Consider the following 21,371-nt stretch of genomic DNA (forward strand, 5'->3'; position numbering starts at 1 on the left):
CCCATAGGTAACGTACCAGACTCTAAGACGATATTCTCTTCACAGGGTCGCTTCACACATTGTAGATGATCCGTTGCGAGACGTCAGACTTGATATTCTTCCTACTTGTAGACGAGCAAAATGTGCAGACCACCACCTTTTTCTTTGTCTCCTCCACCAATGCCAAGTATACATATAGAAACTTTTCAGTAACGTCCTTGTCTAATTGGTAATTGCAGACATCAACGAATGTTTGTCAATGCCGTGCCAAAATGGAAGGTGTGAAGATCTTGTTAAGGATTTCAACTGTGAGTGCTTTGCTGGCTATACAGGAACTTTTTGTGAAACCGGTGAGAACAGACAATTGATTATAGTTAATATTTATTGGAATTGAATTGCAGAGATTAATGAATGTGATTCAAATCCGTGTCAGAATGGCGGGACATGTATTGACGATATCGATAGTTTCACTTGCGACTGTCCACCAGAATTCAGCGATTCACGATGCCATATAGGTAAAAGACCAAACTACCGGGCAATTGTTTTTTTTCCTTTGATAAACCATTCTTTCAGCCGAAGCTCGCTGTTCGTCGCGCATTGAAAACTGTACTGATTTCATTGAGTGCGCAAAAGGCGTCTTTCCATGCAACTCGCCCAACTATCTCGATACGTTCTTATCGCCCGCATGTCCTCCTAGAGGAGATAACAATTTCACAACGTGGTTCACCGACGTCTTGATCTGTCTTGCGAACTTGACAAGCAACACTATTGCCGACGTTTACGTTGTCGATCGCACGGTTACGCCGTTTCCCGAAGTATGCCGTCTCGTCGACCATCGTTTGTTCAATCGCCTTGGAGACTGTGTACGAAGCGACGATCTTTGTAGCGTGATTTTTTCAACGTCAGATGCGCTATTTCTACGAGGCGTTTTGGAGGAATCGTCAACGTATCGTGATGTCAATTTTGACATAATGCTGGACGTCGTGCGATCGTGTCCGAACTCGCCAAACGTTGCTGAACTTAGATCTGTTTTGGAAGAAAGAGGCTTTGTGTTATGTGGAGGGATTGATCCTGCACAGAACTTGGAATCGCCCTCCATTATTAATGTGCTAACATCTGTACGTATTTGAAGAGTTGATTGATGGGACCGGTTCGTCTTTGCAATTAAGCGCGATGAGGCACTGTCGGAGTGCGAAAATCGGCGCAGGAACGGCGGCAATCGGTTCCGTCGATCAGTCAACGAAACGTCAGGTGTTTTTGGGCTCATCAGCAATGGCACCAATGCATGCTACGAGTCCGGTCGATGTTTGCCAAGCATTAAATAACAGTCAGAGTGACAGTAATGTCACAGTTGATTGTCCAGTGTGCGGCGATGGCATTCTTCAAATCGAGTCTGAAGAATGCGACGATGGAGGTACCGACAATGGAGACGGCTGCTCGGCGGCTTGTGAACTCGAGGATGGATTCGGGTGCCAAGTTCCAGTGGGAGGACGAACCGTTTGTCGCAACCGAACGTGCGGCGATGGAATACGAGTTCCCGGTGAAGATTGCGATTCCGGTTCGAGCGGCTTCGGCTGCGATTCGATCAGCTGCACTATACTAGACGGATTTGCGTGTCCAGTCAACGACGAATTCAACGGGCCAAGTCAGTGCTTCAATTGCGGAAATGGAGTTCTTGAGTTCTTTGAAGAAATTAAAGTCAGAGAAAAATTTTTAAAAAACATTTTTTTCTGAATAGTGTAGAGAGATACGAGGCAAAGAAAATCGATCTTGCGCAGAAAGAGGAAAAAATGGAGAGGAATATCAAAAAAGTGAGTATTTTTTCATCAAAAAATCAGACAACAACGAGTCATTTGAAGAACCTCGCAATTGAGCAGAAGACCACCACCAGTCGTCTGACAACGATGAAGACCCCCGTCTGGCCAGCTCAGCAGGAGCGCTGAGTCCAACAATTCCAATGGAAGGTACAGTTAGTGTGCACAGTTTCTCTAATTACGAGAACTCGTTTTGCGCACCGTAGAAGCGTCGCAGGAGATTCCTATGAATGCTATGTCCCATGCGTCGTCGATGACGTTCGATTTTGGAATCGAAATCGATTGTAACTGCGGCTACAATTACGTAGGGAGGCCTTTTAGTCGTGCCGTGCATCAGTACGCGCGGTTGCTTTGCCGTAGGACGAAGGGGCTATGATTGAATGCAATCGCTGCTTTACGTGGCACCACGGTTGCTGCTCTGCTACAAGTGTGACCCAGTCAGTAAAGATACGAAAAATAGTGGTACTTTTTTTAATAATTTCATTTAAGGAAAGTGCTCCGATTCGGCTCTGCACGGGTTGAAATCGCCGACGAACGTCCGTGCGATCTTTATCTGGCGACTCGTCGTATACGTCATTATGATGGAATACCGATCAATCAATATCTACGCTAATGATCTTCGAAAGCGTCTTCACAAACGTGTGTCTGTCATCTCTAATCCATTGGATTCAAGCTCTGATGTTATGCAGGTTATCAGCTCTCCGTGATCAAAGACATTCTCAAACGACTTGAGGGTCATGGAATTACAAAGAAATTGGCTGATGAATCCGGGTTTGACCTTTTCGGATATACACAGCGCTGAGTTCCGTAATCGGTTCTCGCGTGTAGTTGGATTCATACGAAGCCCATGAGATCGCGCGAGATGAATCAGCTTTTTGCTACCGAGCTTATTGACCAGTCGTCAAAGACTGGTAAGGTCAAAAAGGAAAAGGAGGAGACGCGAAAAAGTAATGCAAGTATCTATATAAGATAGTATAAGAGATTTTACTGGGTTATTTCCTAGGTCAGGTCCACGTCGCGAATCAAGAGACGGCTCCTTGGAAGGCAAGAGGAGGTAAGGGCATTCAGCAACTGTGACTGCAAACAAAATTTTTTTGTTTGACTTTGACCTTCTCTCTTGCGACACAAGTCAAGATTCGGCCTTCACGCAGAGATCAAGGAGAAAGAAAAGCAGAGAAATGATCAGCAGAGCCGCTATTCACGGTTGAGCTTCGACTGGAGCTAGACTATACTGTATGAATCCTATGGAGGATAGATAGTTGATGTACTCTAATAAAAACGAAGTGCATGGAATCTTCTTCTGACATGACGGTTACGATTTTGGACTGTAGCAGCTTTCTTCAGTCCGAACGGGGAGGGCTTCACCGTTATTGGCTAGAACTTCGTTATTTAAGGCTCCGTTTCATTAAATTGGGTCCCGCTGCCTTGTATAGGGTTCCTATTCTATTTCTCGCTGGTTCTTACGTTAGATTACAGCTTTGTTGTCCCGTGGTTGTCCCGACCGCTCTTCTTTTCTGGCGATTCACTGTGATTTCGAGTTCCTTTTAGATTCCATTGACTTTAAGACTGCTATAAAAAGTGCTCCGACCTCTTATCGGAGTCTGCGCTCGCTCCATTCGGTCTCGTTCGACGGATTTTCGTGTGTGTGATGTTACGGAAGTCTCGTAACAATACTCTAAATTTACGTCACCTCCGTTTGTCTACCAGAAAGCACCGTGCCCTAGCTGCGTGGTCTACGATTGTACTTTACATACTGAGACACTAGAAAAGCCGCAAACTGGAAGTCGATCTCGCTAAAATGCGACGAAAAACACCCCCGTAAGAATCTGTAAAACGCAAAAGCGCACGCTAAGAGCGACGAAGCCCGTTTGAAGTCTGGAGCAAAAGGCAACATTCTCGAAGACAAGGAAGCTCTCCATTGTCCAGTATCTACGAAAGAGATTCATCGACGGCCTCTCCACACGTCGAAATGCGTCTGCACTTAGATCCATAGTGTGCAGCTCCCAAGCCCACTTCAAACGAGTAAAAGCACTGCAATAAGACGTTTTTTTAGGGCTACCCAGGTCATACAGGTCCGCAGGGTGTTCGTGTATTATGCTTAGGCTATTAGCTACTATATCAGTTGCTCGCCAACTTTACGCACTTCTAGGGACACAAAGGCGAAAAAGGAGCCACGGGTGTAACAGGAGATCGCGGACAGAAGGTGTGTTTGACTCGTTTCGGCGCTGGTAAATACTATAGACTAATCTGTGTAGGGTGAACAAGGGATGACAGGTCCGCCGGGGAGTCAGGGTAAAGAGGGACCTGCTGGCGTTGTTGGTCCGCCAGGACCAAGCTGCGTTGGCTCGCCAGGGCCTCAAGGGCCAAGAGGCAGCACAGGAGTTCAGGTGAGAGATTGTTTTATCTTTTTTGGTCTTCTTACATCACGTGATTCTAGGGATACAGAGGGCCACAAGGCACAAAGGGCATAAAAGGAGATACGGTATTCAAGGTAATTCTAAACGTTTTTAGAACAATTCAGGGATTGATCTTTGCTCTGGACATGAGATCAATAGCACTGTTTTTTTAGGGAGAACGAGGTCTGATAGGGCCGAGGGGAACTGAAGGAGACGACGGCAATCCGGTACACATAAACTAGTACTAAATTTCAAGATATTGGATAAAGCGACTAGGGTCCACCGGGACATCCTGGAGATAGAGGACTTAATTAAATGCTCCTTGGAAAGGTAAGGCTTCTGGATCCTTTTCCCCCCACCTGAGCAACGTTGCAGTATATAACCGCCATATAATCGGTTTGATTGAACAATTTCTTCCGATCGAACTCCCACCGCGCATCACGTCCCGACGCCTCGATCTTCGCCCTCATATCCAAATACGACTGCTTCCACGCATTGGCGCACTTCGTCTTAATAACAAACAGCTTCTCAAGTAGAATAGTCCAAACATTGATAACGCGCTCAACACGCTGCGCCAATTCCCAAGCAATACGTTCCATAAGCGGAACCATGCGCTCGTCGCGATTATAATGACGCGATAGAATCCAAACCATGCGAAGAGCGTTCATGAGCGAGGGAAGCGTCTCGCTCACGACGCCAAAATTCGCACCGTGCGTCACGTTCTTAATTAAAGTGGCGTTCGAGCGTGGATAGAAATCGAACGTTGTCCTTCGCTTCCGTGTGATATTTATTCAGTTCGCCGAGATTGTATTCGAAGCTTGACAGAGTCGCCGCGTCGGCGGCTTTGAGCACGGCGAGAATTTTCTGCACTTTGGGCAGTTGGAGTTGCTCGGATAGAGCGCTGAGCCGCCGCGCTGCGCTCGCGCCAGAAATCGATTTCGGCTAGCGGTCCGTTGCCGGGGGGAACGCCTTTCAATTGTTCCTCGATCGCCACGGATATCTGCTTCTCCCATTTCTCCATCGCCTCTTATAACGACGTTACGAGATCGACGTCGTTTTGACGTCATGTCCGATGGATGAGGTCAGTATTTCGAGTCGCACTTTGCCTTTCACCCGATCGATCGTTCGTTTCACGTGCCTATGGAACTTATCTACGTTCATTATGAACTCGTCGCGAATGACGAGTCGCGTGTCCGTGCGTTCGGTCACGTGACTCAGAACGCTTGCCGATCAACCGGCACCGGGTGTCGTCGATCTCGAGGAGACTCCTCCTCCTCCTCCGGCAGCGACACCACGTTGCGCGGCGGCTTTGAGTAAAGGAAGATAGACGAGATCGAGAAGACTTTCGAGGATTTCGAGTGGGGGCCCGTTTAGGAGACCGTGTTCGACTGACATCACCATGACGTCGTTCGCTTCGTCGGGCGACGTGGGAACGGGTATGGCGTCCGGTTGGCGTTTGAGGACGTAGAACGCGCTGACGTTTGACGCCTCGTCGGGTAAATATTGCCACGTGATAAATAGTTTCGTTACTTTGCGAGTCTACAGTTACATATACATAATATACTGGGGATATTCACAGTGAATATCAGATAGGAGAATGGCTATGTTTCTTATCGTCTCTATGTTGTTTATACCTCTTACATTACTATGGGTCTTTGTTCGTCTCGCTCCTGGTCGTTTTCTTGTTGGGGCGCTTCGGTTTCCCCGTTCGGGGCTCCGGCTTCTGGCTCTTCGGTTCGGGGGCTTGTGTCGGTTGCGTTTCGATTGGTTCCGTTGCTCGTGCATCGTTCGTCGGCGCGTTCTGTTCCGAAGAGTCGTCTGCTCCCGAATCGGATCCCGGATGATGGGCCGGATCTACTAACATCGTGTTTCGACGCGCCAAAGAGCGTTTTGCGTGCTTGCCTAGCTTTATTTCGTACAAACTAGAGAATGATGGCCTGGTGTTGGCCATCAATGCAAAGCCTCCTACCGCTTACAGTACGCGAGCGCCTTAGATAATGTGACGTCATAAAAAATTCACTTTATTATCAAAAATTCCTTAAACAATTTTTAAAACTGCCCCGTGATATTCCTCTGTGATCACAGATCCCCTTGTGATCACAGATACCCTGATTCCTCTGTGATCTACCCTGTGATCACAGATTCCTCTGTGATCACAGATAACCCCTCGAAAGTGGGCCAACATTACAAAGTACTTTTTATGCGAGAGTGGCGTTCCTTGCGCCTGAACCGCAAGCGTCGCTCGCGCGCAACAAAAGGGAGACACTTACCCCTCGAAAGTGGGCGTTCCCGCCAACATTACAAAGTACTTCTTATGCGCGAGTGGCGTTCCTTGCGCCTGAACCGCAAGCGTCGCTCGCGCGCAACGAACGGGAGACACTTGCCCCTCAAAAGTGGGCGTTCCCGCCAACGCTACAGAGTACTTTTTTATGCGCGAGTGGCGTTCCTTGCGCCTGAATCGCAAGCGCCGCTCGCGCGCAACGAATTGAAGACACTTGTCACAGTAAAGTTATTGAAATTGTCTTAGACCATTTTTAAATTTTGGACGATGTATCCGGCTGTAATTAAAGCTACGGGCTTTCATAACGTTTTAGTAGTATGGGTCGGCGATAGGGGAGTGAGGGTCGGGGCCGACCCATGCCGACCCATGTGGGCAGAACCCTGTAGAAGCACAGTACATAAGACGTTATTGTTATTTAGCCTGCTGCCAAACAGTTTCTCAAAGCCTACCGCTACTCTTGCCACGGTGCAACTATCTCTGGTGCAAGGAAGCTGTTCGGATGTGTGCGTGGGCAGGAGGTGATTGATCCACTATCACCACAAATTGACTTTGCGTCAGTTACCATCAAAGAGCTATTGAATGCAAGCAGAGCCAAGCAACATTGTCAGCGTTTTTGTGATAAATTCTAGTATAATAACTCCTCGCGACGGTACTCCTCCTATTCGTTTACCAGACGACCGTTACGACAGCTACATGACCGTGCTTTCACCATTTCCTTGACAACGCCCCAATCACCGTCACCAATTACGAGAAGCTTAATTAAAAAAACGAGCAGTCGGAGCGAGAGAAGTAGTCTACAGGTATCATCTCCTGATGGACAACGCTAAGACGTTACAAAAGTGCAAACTCGTTCCTAGAAAGATGATTCGAATTGGGCGATGTTTGATCTGATGAAGTTACTGCGCGACCTTCGACATTTTCGGGCGTCGCCGCTTGCATGAGACACAAAGGAAGCGAAGAGAAATTCACGCGGACGCGGAGGAAATACTGAATCGCGAACAAGATTAAAAAATTGACGCGTCGTCGACGACTCATACTACAACGGCGAGGGTAATGTAATGCCGTTTCCATGACGTCGAAAGTGGAAAACCTACGCTTTCCACCTTTTCAAAACTAGTATCACTATAAAAATAGCGCACAGTAAAACTAATCCACCCACAGACCCAGCAATAATGGCAATTAGTTCTCGGCTTCCATCACCTCCAACAATGACGGTCTCAGCTGCAACATGAGAAACCACAGAAGTAGGATCTAAAATAAATAAATAAATGATTAAATAAATAACAAAACAATCCTACTTCAGCTCTCTCTCACATTCGACTATGACTTTAAGATTCGTATGCGCTTTAAAGCTCCACTGTGAATTCTGCGCGTAACACTCATACTTTCCATTGCGCGCTCGATTCGCTTTGGGCACGCGCAACTCTTCCCGATACGTTCCCCCGATAGAATAATTTGAATTCGACGATACTATGGGAAGCGAGTTGAAATACCAATAAATCGTTACGCCAGTTGGCTTGTCGACAGGACAGCGCAATATTGCGTCTTCCCCCTCGCGAACCGTGTCGCTTTGAGGCAAAATTGTAAATCGATCTGAAAGAGAAAACCGGTTACCGGTATGCACATTGCCTATCCGCCCGCCGCGAGAGGAACCTATGACGGGTAAATACGCGTGAGCGCTGATGTTCGTTCCATCGGCGGTCGTCGCGTGGCAATAATAGTCGCCTTGATCTTTCATTGTAACCGAGAGGATATTCAAACGCGTCTTGGCTGTGTTGTAGACGTAGCGAAAGCCGCTGGGAACGGGGGTCGTGGGACCGATCGTCCACTTGGAAACGACTGGCTTTGGCGCCCCGGTGAGAATGCAATCAAACGTCGCCGAACCCGACAGTTTGACGTCCTTCGAACTCAAGCGAACGCCAATAGTATAAGGGTCTATAAAGAGAAGGGACGGAGGACGTTTGGCGTTAGGGAAGGTTTTCTGGGCGAGTTTTGTGCGATCCGCCTATTGCTAACTCGAGATGTACGTCTCACCTGAGCCCGTTGAGCTTGAGACGACTGAGCCGAGGAGACAGACAAATTGCGCGTAGATGCACCGCATCATGTAGCCAGGGATAGAAGAGAGATGTAGCTAGTCTGTCCAATGACGTGAAGAAAAAGAAGCTTTTGATGCGCATGCTCGCCTTCATAATCAGAATTAGCCAATCAGAATTAAAAGACGTCCTTACCCACATAGTCTTATTGTGCCGTCCTCTGACCCAGCACTGCCTGTGCTCATTCCATTTTACCTGTTAAATAATATTCTAATTTCTGTGCTCATACCATTTTCCCTGTTAAATAATATTCTAATTTCACCAAAATAGTCCTAATCAGTGTCTGCCTGCAAAACTTCTCCTTCAAGTCCTTCCAACACAGAGGTAATTCTCATTTCAGGACCTCTCTTTCTCTCTCTCTAAGGCCCCGTTCCCTATTGGATTGTGCGCAATACGTGGGGCACTGGGTGGGGATTGGACGGCTACGTGTGTATCAAATACGAAGGAAATCTGTGCTGTAAGGCGATGAGTGCTTCCGTGATAGTGAAATAAGAGATAGGTATTAGGAATTGCTGAACAAGTTGTCTGGGTCGATTCTATTCCCTCGTAGAATTCTATCGAACGAGAATCGACGAATAGAAAAAAAAGCGCAAGATAAGAAGAAGAAGAACACGAACTAGGGGTCTACTTTTCGCGTGGGGCGATCGTTCCGCGTCCGCGATGACTCGAAAACGAACCCCGGCCGGAATTCTGACTGAAGCGACAAATACCGGCTCGGTGGCGAGTCACCGAAAGCCGAACAAAAGAACGTGCCACACACACCATGCGAGTCAGCACACACACACACACACACACACGTACGTTACGCATGCAGGCTCGTCGCGGGGAGCCCACCCCTCGTACAGTACACAAGGAAGACTAACAGAACGGTCGTCGTATCGGAAATGTTCGTCGGGAGTCGAACGAGGCCGACATCGGAGCAGTCCGTGATATGTAGTTCGCATCGACACGCCGCCGGACAGGAGCGAGGGCCAAAAAAGAACGGCTCCGCGACGACGTCGACGAGACAGGCCATCGTAGAGGCGAGAACGAGCCATGCCGCTATCGCTTGTCGTCGTTGTGGCGTCCGACAGAGCGCGGCGGCCATGGTCTCTTCTTCTTTCGGTAATGATTCGATTAGCAGCGATCGACCAATCAGGGACGGGCTCCGTTTGTCATAATAGGGGCGGTACCTGTACCGTACCAGACTCTCCAAGGATCGGTTACATCCGGGGGAGAGAGGGTCTGGAACCGAGGCTATGCGAGGGCACTGGACACACCTGACACGCACCAAAAGAAACGACATAATGAGACCACCCCCCCATTGGTCAAAGTCACACGAGCTCCTCCCACAGCGGACATTAATCGATCTATTTTGGAACATCGCACGGACGCCTTGATAAATAATCCACGTGATATTTAGAATTGAAAGCCCGAATAGTAAGGCAAAAATGGCTCTCACTAAAATTTCTCAACTCGATGGAGAAGACGTGGAAACTGAAGAGAGGTAGACGACTGAAACGCGTTCTCCTCGGCAATGGATACCAGATCATCGATTTGACTAAAAAACTAGAAAAGCTTCAATGGCTGATTAGTTAATTTCCCGTGTAGGTTTCGTGGTTTTCGCGCTTTAAAATAGCCCGTATGTTTTTATTGCGGGGGGTGCAGGTTCCCACGCGAAAACGGTCTTTACCATGCCGAAAAATGGTTCAAAAATTTAACGCTTAGCTGGTGGCACGTGCCGGCTAGCGCACGGGCGTCGAAACGCGTTCAGCCATTCGCCCGTCGAAGTCGTCTGTTTTTCGAGTGCGCGGATCCACTCGCGTCCCGCGCGGATCCACGCGCGTCACGCGCGGATCCACGCGCGTCACGCGCGTACGGCTAGCCGTCTCGAGTGCTGCGACGATTACGGCAGACATGAGCGAGCGGATTCGACGAGCTGTTGATGCGGAGCTCGTCAAGGGGAGAATCGCACAAGACAAATCGAAAGAGAAGAACCGTGATGGAGAGCCAGAGAATCTCATATGACTGTGGAAACAGCGGTACCTAAATAATTCAATTAATAAATGACATGTGATTTTTCTCTTTAGAACATCCGTCTTGCTTGAAGTATAGCGACGAGTTAGTAAAGAGAATCATGAAGGAGCCGTGGCAATGCATTGAGTGCAAGACCTGTTTCATCTGTGCAGATCATCTCCTGCCAATGATGTATATAAAAAAGACAAGCTGTTTGTGTGGACGAGCAAGGTGCACTCACGTATGTATTAGTAATATTAATACTTATTCTTTCTATAGATTTATACAGTGTAACTCCTACACAGAGTACATCTAGTGCAGTTCAGAAAGAAATCATTCTGCAACCTAGCAAAGGTTCTTTCCGTTCTCTCAACTCATAAAGAATAATTCCAAAACTAGAGTAAAGAATTAATTGTTTGAGCCAAGAACTGTCATAGAAAAAAACGGCGTCTCTCTGACCTGTACATGTCAAGTTTGACAGCCTTCTCCGGATGATTGGTAACAATGTCTATCAAATTGATGTCATCTTCATTTAGTCTTTCTGGAGCCATGTACAAGACGGTTCCTGCTGCCGACTTGCTTCTAGAGCGGGCGTGACGTGTCGTGACCTGACGAGTTAGTGCCAGACCAAAATCGGTAATCTAACCTCAAAAGAAAAGCTCTCCAAAAATGCCACAAGAATCGGTAGAGCCACTTGCCTTGCACTGGTATTCACCTGGTACTCTTTTATTGATTAATATATTTTTAGGCTTCAAATGGAGATGGTGCACAGGTGGACTGAGCGAGAATAGGTAGTCCATGCCCGTGGCGATGTCTAGAGCCATGCTCAAGCGCACGCGCCATGACTCCACATCCCGATTTAAACTACTAAGATCCCCCCCACCTTCGACAAATTCCAACAGCAAGATGCCGTGCTTTTGCTCAGCGCACATGCCAACAAGGCGAACGATGTTAGGATGATCATCGTTGAATGACGAAAGAATTTTTGCCTCTCGCTCAAAGAGACGGAAGTCCCTGCAAACCCGTGGAAAAGGTATGGGCGTGTCTCTACTGCCACCCAGACTACTTGTAGTAGTAAGCGTCGTACTCACCTATCAGACAGGCGCTTGCCTTCGAGAAACACCTTCGCAACGACAATACGGCCCGAATGAGTCATCGTAGCTCGAAATATTTCCGCTGAGCCCCCGCTTCCGATGAAGTCTTTCTCCTCGTCGTAGTGGAAATCGTTCGAACGAAACAACTTTGACTCTAGAGAACGTCACAATAGCTTGGTGCGAACGCATTCCACGCTCAACGAGCGGCTCGCCTGCTCGTGGTGAGGGCAGTTTTTCCGGGTTGCGCGGCGGCATGTAGTGCTCGGCGATCCACGCCAGTTTCTCTGATTCCTGAAGAACTTTACGAAAGCGATCGTAGGCGCGATCGCCCTTTGCTGGCAGTATCTTTTGGAGGAGGAGGGCGGCTTCATCCCTGGGAGATTTGTCGCAACGAAGTAGATTAAATTCGTCTGGCGTGATGAGCTCCTCTTCCAGGAGCTCGCTCCAAATGTGTCGCGGTGCTAGAACGTTCTTTAGCGCCTCCAAATGGCGGAGCCGAAGCTCCTTCCACACGCTGCCAGCGCCGTCAGTAGCGCCGTCCATGTGTCTAACGCGCGCAGTGACGGTAGGGTTAGGGTTATTGATGTCATCTTCATCCACGTAGTCAACAATTCAGTCAAAGTCTTCATTATTGTGAAGGCAAGTGCGTCTGTAACGGTTTCTAATTGGGAGAAGATTAGGTCTAAAATCCTTCTATTCAATTTAACATTCATATCCAATTCCACCCTGTCATTTCCGCCGTGACCAGTCCAATTGGTGTGAATGAATTTTTCTGGAGCAGTGACAAGCTCGTACGTGTGAGCACCAAAATAGTCTCTCTGAGCTTGAATTAGATTGGCAGGAAGACACTCTGACCTAAAAAGAAAAAATCAATAAAATCAATAAATATATAAATCGTTACCTGTATCCGTCGTAGAAAGCAAGAGCAGTGCTAAAGCAAGGTGTCGGAATTCCAAGAGTCACTCCAAGAGAGACGACTTTGCGCCAAGAAGCCTACACACACATATATATATATATATAGGATAGATCTTTGATTTGCTCCCCCTTTTAGTGTGTTTTACCTGGGAATTGTGAATAGCTGCTTTGAAAAAATCGTTAAGGAGGAGATTCGACAAGCTGGGATTCTTGTCGAACGCTTCTTTGATATTTCCCAAGAAGCGACTAAAAATCAATCAATAAATAAATAAATAAATAAATTAACTCCAGTTGAGCCCACACCTCCTGATAATGCATCCGCCTCTCCACAAGAGAGCAATGGAGCCATAATTCAACTCCCAACCATATTCCTTAGCCGCTTCTCTCAACAGCATAAACCCTTGGGCATATGAGATGATCTTGGACGCATACAGAGCCTAAGGACAAAGCAACAAACTTCCCACTCACACAGAAAAAAACTCCCAAACTAACCTGTCTGATGTGTTCTACCATTTCCGCTTTGTTCCCCTCAAATTTGACTCCACTTGGCCCCTTCAAACTCCCACTCGCCTTCACCCTTTCGTCCTTCAAAGACGAGAGACAGCGAGCAAACACAAATTCCCCTGAAAAAAAAAACATAAATAAAATCAATAGACATAAACATTGATTCTCAAACCAATAAGAGTAACGGGAATTCCCATATCCAAAGACGAAATGGCAGTCCATTTACCCGTTCCTTTCTAAGACAAAAAACTATGTATTTTCTCCCTTATGTTTATATATAGGCTCTGTTTGCCTGTCCAGCGGCATCTCGTATCTTTTGAACAAGTAGAACTCCATCTGTGTCCTTGTAGGCCAAAATTGCCTGAGTCATTTCAATGAGGAAGGAATCGAGTTCTCCTTTGTTCCATTCGCCGAAGACGGCGCTCATTTCGTCTTCCGACATTCTGAGTGCGTCCTTCATCAAATGATATGCTTCGCAAATCAACTAAACATTATTCAAATAAATAAATAAATAAATAAATAAATAAATAATTATTAATTAAGGACCTGCACGTCTCCGTATTCGATTCCATTGTGGACCATCTTCACGTAATGCCCCGCTCCATCTGCACCAACCTAAACCAAAAAAATCCATTAATTTTAATTAAATTTCTCAAATTCAATTTTGTTTTACCCAATCACAGCATGGCTCTCCATTCACTTTGGCCGAAATTCCCTGAAAGATTGCCTTCACGTGAGGCCTCAAAAAAAGCACAAAAAATAAGTAAATAAATTTTAAATTATTATGTTCAATGTACCAAGCTTCTTTGGCTCCTCCTGGCATAAGAGAAGGGCCATAGCGCGAGCCATCTTCTCCCCCTGACACGCCGCTTCTGACAAAGAGAAGTTTCTTCGACTCCAAATACTTTGCTCGGCGCTAAAGCCACGCATTGGAATCAATGAAAGAAGAGAGAAGAAAACATTGCCTACTATAGAATCATTATATTGCGAGTTTCCTCCATCGATAATGATATCTCCTTCTTCCAGCAAAGGAACCTAATAAAAAATCAATAATTTAAATCGAAGTACAGGTTTATAGATATTACCAATGTGTCAATGAATTTATCGACGGTATCACCAGCTTTGACAAGCATCATCACCCTTCTTGGTTTTTCGAGTTTTCCAACCATTTCTTTCATCGAATGAGCTCCAATAACCTTCGTACCTAAAAACCTATAATAATTATCTTGATTTTTTTTTCGGCTCTTCTCTTACCCTTAGCTTCTTTTGCAAGAAAATCGTCAACTTTGGAGACGGTTCGATTGTAAGCGCACACCTTCGGAGCAAAATTAGCCAATGGGATGCGAGATAACCGAAGGCGTGGCGTAACGTCATTACGCCCGGACGCCGGAAGAAAGGACCGGTCGACGAGCGAAAGCGCGACGCCACGCGCGACTTACGACGAATCCGTGATCGTTCATGTTGAGAATGAGATTTTGACCCTAGACGAGATAAACGATCTTCTCGAGGCCCAAAACGAGGGGAAAACAACGAAGACGTGCTGCTTTGGTTCCTGCTTACCATGACGGCGAGTCCAATAAGTGCAATATCGGCTCTAGAAGGCGAGAAAAAAAAGTAGAGCAACGGGTGGTGTGAGGGGAGCGCATTTTGCGGCGGAGAAACGAGCAAGTGGCATCAGCGTTTCGCCTTACTTTTGCTCAGCCATTGTGCTGCAGCAAAGTCTACGCGACGAAGAGTTCTGTCGGAAGGCGAGCAGGCGGATGCAAAAAGAGCTGCGAGAGCATGCGTAAAGCTCGCCGAATCCGGGACGCCCTTTCCATTCCAAACGAGGAGCATCATGTGCGCTGCGATCAACGAATGCCCTTGCATTGGTCAGGACGAGTCGATTACCTACTTCGTTTGGAAGTCCCTATCGACGCAAAAGACGATGGTTAGTTAGTTAATTAATTAATTAATTAATTAATTAATTAATTGTGTCACGTGATCATTTTTAAGGCTCTCTGGACTCCGTTAATGATTGCTTCGTCTGCCGGCCATCTTGGAATTGTCGAGAGTTTATTGAAAAATTCCTCCTCGGCTGTTGCCATGGTGAATGAGCAAAATGAAGCCGGCCAGACGTCGTTGCATTATGCGGCGTCAAAAGGAAATTGCAACATCGCTGAAAAGCTAATTAGTCACGGAGCAGATACAAATGTAAGAGATCGCCACAAAGCTACTCCACTACAGAGCAGCTTCAAGGCAAGAGCAAAAAATTATGAAGAAAATAGTATCTCATTTTTTTCAGAGGGCACGCTAAATTGGTCGAGATATTGTTGGAGCACAAGTCACATGTTAATGCAACGGACAGCAATGGAGATACCCCACTGTAATAGACCCCCTAATTTAAATTAATCTTATTTATTTTCTTTTTAGGCACCTTGCCTGTGAAAGTGACTTTGGTCATATAGCTCATCTCTTGGTTAAGACTGGGGCCCAAGCCAAACTCCAAAATAATGTAAGTATAAGAAGAACTGCACTACATATGATATCGTTATTTTTTAGGAGGAGAAGTGCCCCCTCGATTTAACCGAAACTCATGAAACAAAATTCAACTGTAGCTTTAAACTAATACTTATCTTATTCTATTATTTGTTGCCTTGTAACGCTGTATTCGGAGAATTCGTAGTCGAGTTCCCGCCGCCACCGCTGTTTCCTGACTGGAGCCCCCCTCCTCCTATTCCTCCTCCTCCCCCGGACATTGCCTGGAGACTGAAGCCAGGGGCGCTGCCACTGCCGACACTGGCGCCACTGTCTAGCGATTTGAGAAGCTTGAAAAGACCTGCCGCTTCGCGAATGCGACTGAATTCGATGCAAAACGCTTGGACTTCAATGAAGAGATCCTATTGAAAATCAACATTATTTTTTTATATATATATAGAATATGTTTGTTTATCACTTTAATGTCGATAATCTTATTTCTGATGAGCGACTGAAGAAAGACGCAAACCTAGAAAAAAGATGAATAATTATTTCTTTTCTCTCTAAGGATTGTGCTACACTGTACCAATCTGACTAATCGGTTCTGCATGTACTTGTCTTTGATTGTCTCGCATTTCGATATGCAATTGCAGATGTATACCTGAACAAATTCCTTCGGAAGTTCAACAGCCTTAATTAAAAAAACAATATTAATAATTAATAATTAGATGCTATTGGACAGCACAGTTGTCAGCCGATTGATAACTTCCATCGAATGAAGAGACATGTCCATATTCACCAAAACAGAATAGTATCTAAAATACAAATAATGGACTCTGCTAAATGAATGATGTCATAAAACTATCCTACTCTGCTATTTGATTTGACGACATCAATTTAAGAAGAACCTCTATGGCTATTAATGGATTATTTTCCACCAAATCAGGCAGCTATAAAAGACGCTATGTCTAAATATTTCAATTAATTGATTTTTAATTTTGCCTTGGCCGGAGTGAGTCCCATGTGGTAGACCAACTTAGAATCTTTTTCGAGCTCACCCAACACTTGCTACAATCAAGGATCCACACACCCCTAATGATTTTTTTCTTTCTCACGTGATTACCTGTTGTTGCTGTAAGACTAAGGGTCCCTTGAAAGCTTTTGCCATCAACTTTCTCACTTCGACTCCTACCAATAAAAGGTATTTATCTATTTAATTATTTCATTGGGGTTCTATTCTCTCGCCTGCACTATTGCTTATGCTCATTGACGTATCCCATTCTGGGAGAAAGGTGTTCTCACTAGGATTCAACCACAAAACCTACACACATATCAACAGTTATGTATAAAAAGAAAGAAGTTTAGTTCTGGACCTCGTCATCAGATAAATGAAGAGGAGGAGCGGGACGAACTAACGTTGGTTGAAAGGTAATATCAGCACCAGTGTCCGGATCTAGAGAAAAGAACCCCCCAAAACTAGAGATCTCGAAAAAAGACTAAAGAAAATTTCGACTGACCACATAAAACGACTTCAGCTACTTGCCCCGATGATGACACTTCAGCAGGACTAAAGAAAAGCAATCAAGCTTCCATATTAAATAACATTTATTTACCTCATTTCAAGGGAAACGGGATCGGGTAAAACGGAAGGTGCACCGATACAGGGTTTAGGAAGAATTTCTATTTGACGTTCCAGCAGCATTTTTCTCACGTGACCATAATCAGTAGGCTATACATGCAATTCCTCTCTTTCCCCTTCAAAAGACGTATTACTCACCGGAACTTCAGTAAGAGAAATGGCTCGCGGAGTTTTCTTAAATAACTAAAAAGAAGATACAGATACTATGAAAATAAGTTACACTTGTCCGACTAACCTCTCTTGGTGCAGTCGTTACGAGTTGAGATAGAAAATTCTTCTCTGCAGGAGACGGAAGCGAAGACAAAGACAAACCGGGTACTTTATCGCCATCAGCCTTAATTAATTAATCAAAATAAATTTAATTAATTAATTAATTAATCTTTTTGCTTACGACGAGAAATTCGGCGAAAAAGGGAGCGAATGGATGCGACGACATCGAATCGGTTTTGTACATGTCGTACAAAATGAAAATTGCCCCAATTCTTTGGGCGGGGCCAGGTAGAAGATCTTTGTCGGTCAATAAGAGTATCTGGCAAAACGGAACGTTATTTTTTGCAGCGGATCTTCTATTTTTTGTACCATAGCGCTGCCGATTTTGAAATAGTCCGATCGATTGAAGTTGCGATGAAATGTCGATCCGACCGCTTCGAGGCTCGCTGCACCTATCGCCTCTTCGGTCAGAATCCTGTAAAAGAGCTCTCCAGAAAAAGCTTCGCTCGCAAAACGACTGCAAACGTTAGAAGTGTGCTGAGATCTTTAGGAGAGAGACTCATTGTTACGATGGCTAACGCACGCTACCTCTAGCAAGAATGTTGATTTTCGTTTCGTTGTCCTTTCTTTGGCTCTCGACAGCGGCGACGAAAGCCGAGATGAAAATTTCAAAATATGACGACGACAAAATAACGACAGTAGACAATCTTCTCCCCGAATCGGCTCTAATCGGTTTGTCCGATTTCGTCGCTCATTATTCGACGTGGATCTATCAGCGTCACGATCCTCGACGGCGCAACGAACCCATCTCACAAGCGACGTCCAACGGAGCAAACATCCAATGGCTATCTCACCTCAATGTATCACTTTTCGAGGAAACTCAAACATGGGATTATCTTCGTGAACAAGCGGTCCCTGACCACGCCCCCGCACAAAGTTATAGACCCTATTCGGTCTCTTCCTTTCTCGTGCGCCGTCTCGATCCCCATCGACTCAGCGACGACGAATGTCGTCATAGCGACGATCTAATTGGCGTTCTCTTTCTGACGCGAGGAGGGCTTAAAAATGATTACGGGGAACTTTTGTTATCGGATTCCAATGGGGGCGTGGCCGCTTCCTTTATGCCTTATAGAGGGCGCGTTGTTTTTTGGCAGTGCGACGTTCCTTTTGTATTTCGACCCCCCGGAATGGCTTACAAGCAAGGACAGTATGGAATTCTACTGAAATTGACGCGGAGTGACGTCGTCTATCGAAACTCGGAAACGAAGTCTATGAATTGATAGCGGCCGTGCGATCTCGCTACGGGCGCTTTTGCATATTCAACGGCGGTATACCTCATTCAGCGAGACCCCCAAGTATTGAATTCGTCGGAGCGCGATACACATTCGCCGTCAAATTATCGAAAAGTATTCAAATAGCCAAAGCAAAATCTCTCCAGGAGGTATCTCTTACCCTATACCTATTTATTTATTTATTTATTTATAGATTCTTGAAGGTGGCTATAGTCGTAGTCATCGTGAGATTAGCGGCGCTATGAAGGAACTTCATGATCAGTTACTGGAAGGAATCGATGAGGAAAACCGACTTCCGCCTCTCGATTTTCTTGCTAAACAACTCGACATTCAATCTGATCTACTTCTAAAAGAAAGATACGAGAAACGAATACGTGCTCTCCAATATTTCAAAAAATTCGTCGACTAACTGATTTATGTATTTATAATTCGTTGTGGGATAAATTCATTGGCTCATCATCGTCATCTTCCGTCTTTCCTGAGGCACCATAGGTATTAATTTCTCCTGGTGGTGCTTCAATGTGCTGCTCAAATATTTCTACTGGAACTTCATTCACTTCGTCTCGCGTAAGATAGCCGTTTTCATCGACATCAAGAGCAGAAAATCCCTTAGGACATATACAATTATTTATCAAGATATTATCTATTATTTGTATCATAGTACTTGGACGTTTAGTAGTCGTTTTCCTGTATGTTCGTGCTACGAAAAAAAAAAACGGGTCCTATACATGGATCACTACTGCCCCTTTACGATGACCGCAATTGGCTTGAGAAACTATTGATTCTATTACTTGTTTCTCATTTACGTTCTTCTTGGTATTTCGTCTGCTGGACACTGTTGTTTTGAAGCGTTCGTTCAATGCAGATGGTCGAGAGAGCGAGCCGACGAGGACTATTGTTTTGATTTGGGCACAAATAGCATCACGTTTCTACCAGTCGTCGTGGGATGGTGCAGCATGGGAACTCTGCTTCTCTTCCAGACGTTTCTCCTATTGGGTGACATGTCGACGCGAGATTTTCTTCGACAGCTCGGCTCGGATCCGCCGTCGCTGGCCATCTGTTTGGGCAACATTCGTCGTGGACGTGCACTAGCTGCGTCGGACAGTCGACTCAATTTGCTTCTGTTGAAGTCGTTTGAGCGACGGTGGCATTTTTTCTTACCAATTTATCCTGCTCTGCAATTGGCGTTGAGCACAATGAGTAATACGAAACAATGAGCACATATAGAAAGTGATTTGCTACCACACACACACCACTCGTGTCCAAAACATATTATACTCGTGTCTTTCACATCTGTCTCAGCTTTGCCAATCTTTGGGTCAGTTCATCCTAAAGATTATTTCAGTCAAAGGTCAGTCAATGTCATAATACGTCACATGTTTGTTGTTACCTGTTCTGCTGACGCCGTTGATGCCGTACCAACTGCAGTCGTTTGAGCACCAGGCAATTCCATTTTCAATTCAAGACTGCGCACAATTGTTTATTTTAAAATATATATATATATATATATATATATATATATATATATATATATACAGTAAATCTTACCCTGCTGCATCCGCAACTTCTTGCATTAGGCAATCCACTTGACCCTATCAGGTGAAGAAATGACTTGGTATTCTTACTGTAGGGTGAACTGCGCACTGACCTGAGGAACAGTTAGCGTTGTAGTCGAACTCATAGCGTCTTCCATCGCCTGAGACTGAACGTCCAGCGTTTCAAACTGACGCTCAAACTTTTCCATTAGTGAGGCGACCTATAAAAATTTGAAATATAAATTCTTTCACTATTCTCCAACCAAAACGCCTCGACTTTTTCTAGATTCATCGACTTCAAAGCCGAGTCCATGGACTTGACGACGCCCGCCATCGATCTAGTAACCTTTAATTAAAGAAAAAAATTTTTGAAATATTACCGTTCTTCATTTCTCATTTATAGATCCAACCTGACGCATAGTGACAGCCGATTGGACTCTCTGGGCCACGGCGTCTACTCGTGCACCCATTCGCAAAAAGTTTACCGACTAAACGAGTTCTCCTACATAGAAATGACGTCATCTCGTCGTCATCTCCTTCGTACCTGGTTCTTCTGTCGAATGGCGTTTTCGGCGTGAATTCGAGCTCCATCCATGTTGCCTTTCTCTATCGCCTTGATTAGGATAGATCTGGGTTTGTTTTTATCGCGTTTTCGGTCAATTGTACCCTTTTCAATTTGACTTTTTCCGCCTTTTCCTCTTCGTCGCATTTCTTCGCGTTTCTATCCAATTGCTTTGCGGCAAACTAAATCGAAAGGAGGGTTTCGAGCGCGACAAAAGTGGTCACGATCGTGGCATATCACCTTCAGGTTGAATAAATGGTCTTCGAAACGAAGTGGAGCAAGTCAAGAAAAAAAAAAGCGACAACCCCCAAAGGAGACCCCAGTCCCCGAAAAACCGAGCAAAGGATACTACTATCCATCGTCGCGCAACGAACGTCTTCGCTCCTTTCGACGTGGACGCAACTTAACTTCAAGAGCGCGCGTTAAAATCAGCAAAGAATGTCGGAATCCGAGCGTTGTTACAGTTTTGAAGACTGCTGTCCTTCTCCTGATCCTTTTTTTGAGGACTACGACGAATACGAGGGATCGGAAGTTCCAGTCGTAATAGACAACGGCGAGTTTCCCCTTCGCTCACGTTTCTGGCTTGAAAACATCTCGTTTACAGG

General features: G+C 45.5%; 4 protein-coding genes and 1 pseudogene across 4 annotated transcripts; 1 reads left to right on the forward strand and 4 right to left on the reverse strand.

The window, feature by feature from the left end:
- Nucleotides 1-3,676: 3,676 nt before the first annotated feature.
- LOC136188078 (collagen alpha-1(XXIII) chain-like) lies at nucleotides 3,677-4,616 on the forward strand. The gene is made up of 6 exons (XM_065975797.1): nucleotides 3,677-3,815; nucleotides 3,943-3,996; nucleotides 4,049-4,180; nucleotides 4,231-4,284; nucleotides 4,363-4,416; nucleotides 4,466-4,616. Exons 3-6 carry the CDS (start codon nucleotides 4,061-4,063, stop codon nucleotides 4,502-4,504), a joined length of 267 nt encoding a protein of 88 aa, XP_065831869.1. The 5' UTR covers nucleotides 3,677-3,815; nucleotides 3,943-3,996; nucleotides 4,049-4,060; the 3' UTR covers nucleotides 4,505-4,616.
- Nucleotides 4,617-7,521: 2,905 nt separating this feature from the next.
- On the reverse strand, nucleotides 7,522-9,656 carry LOC136187954 (peroxidasin-like). The gene is made up of 6 exons (XM_065975656.1): nucleotides 9,427-9,656; nucleotides 8,703-9,117; nucleotides 8,505-8,653; nucleotides 8,124-8,405; nucleotides 7,785-8,063; nucleotides 7,522-7,721 (listed from the first exon to the last, which is right to left on the reverse strand). The coding sequence occupies exons 3-6, from the start codon at nucleotides 8,572-8,574 to the stop codon at nucleotides 7,561-7,563; spliced, it is 792 nt and encodes a 263-aa protein (XP_065831728.1). The 5' UTR covers nucleotides 8,575-8,653; nucleotides 8,703-9,117; nucleotides 9,427-9,656; the 3' UTR covers nucleotides 7,522-7,560.
- Nucleotides 9,657-10,798: 1,142 nt separating this feature from the next.
- On the reverse strand, nucleotides 10,799-14,375 carry LOC136188416 (6-phosphogluconate dehydrogenase, decarboxylating-like; annotated as a pseudogene).
- Nucleotides 14,376-15,695: 1,320 nt separating this feature from the next.
- Nucleotides 15,696-17,954, reverse strand: LOC136188417 (CCR4-NOT transcription complex subunit 11-like). The gene is made up of 16 exons (XM_065976159.1): nucleotides 17,903-17,954; nucleotides 17,747-17,852; nucleotides 17,559-17,696; nucleotides 17,403-17,501; nucleotides 17,306-17,350; nucleotides 17,142-17,257; nucleotides 17,046-17,095; nucleotides 16,902-16,981; nucleotides 16,774-16,849; nucleotides 16,652-16,716; nucleotides 16,531-16,596; nucleotides 16,399-16,478; nucleotides 16,274-16,343; nucleotides 16,115-16,219; nucleotides 16,007-16,057; nucleotides 15,696-15,950 (listed from the first exon to the last, which is right to left on the reverse strand). The coding sequence occupies exons 1-16, from the start codon at nucleotides 17,938-17,940 to the stop codon at nucleotides 15,696-15,698; spliced, it is 1,440 nt and encodes a 479-aa protein (XP_065832231.1). The 5' UTR covers nucleotides 17,941-17,954.
- Nucleotides 17,955-19,915: 1,961 nt separating this feature from the next.
- On the reverse strand, nucleotides 19,916-21,140 carry LOC136187902 (charged multivesicular body protein 1b-like). The gene is made up of 10 exons (XM_065975617.1): nucleotides 21,116-21,140; nucleotides 21,007-21,026; nucleotides 20,871-20,948; nucleotides 20,749-20,817; nucleotides 20,615-20,692; nucleotides 20,482-20,550; nucleotides 20,318-20,425; nucleotides 20,218-20,261; nucleotides 20,060-20,135; nucleotides 19,916-19,998 (listed from the first exon to the last, which is right to left on the reverse strand). Exons 1-10 carry the CDS (start codon nucleotides 21,123-21,125, stop codon nucleotides 19,957-19,959), a joined length of 594 nt encoding a protein of 197 aa, XP_065831689.1. The 5' UTR covers nucleotides 21,126-21,140; the 3' UTR covers nucleotides 19,916-19,956.
- Nucleotides 21,141-21,371: the final 231 nt, after the last annotated feature.

This window comes from Oscarella lobularis, chromosome 6, assembly GCF_947507565.1.
Source record: "Oscarella lobularis chromosome 6, ooOscLobu1.1, whole genome shotgun sequence".
Taxonomy (NCBI): Eukaryota; Metazoa; Porifera; class Homoscleromorpha; order Homosclerophorida; family Oscarellidae; genus Oscarella; species Oscarella lobularis.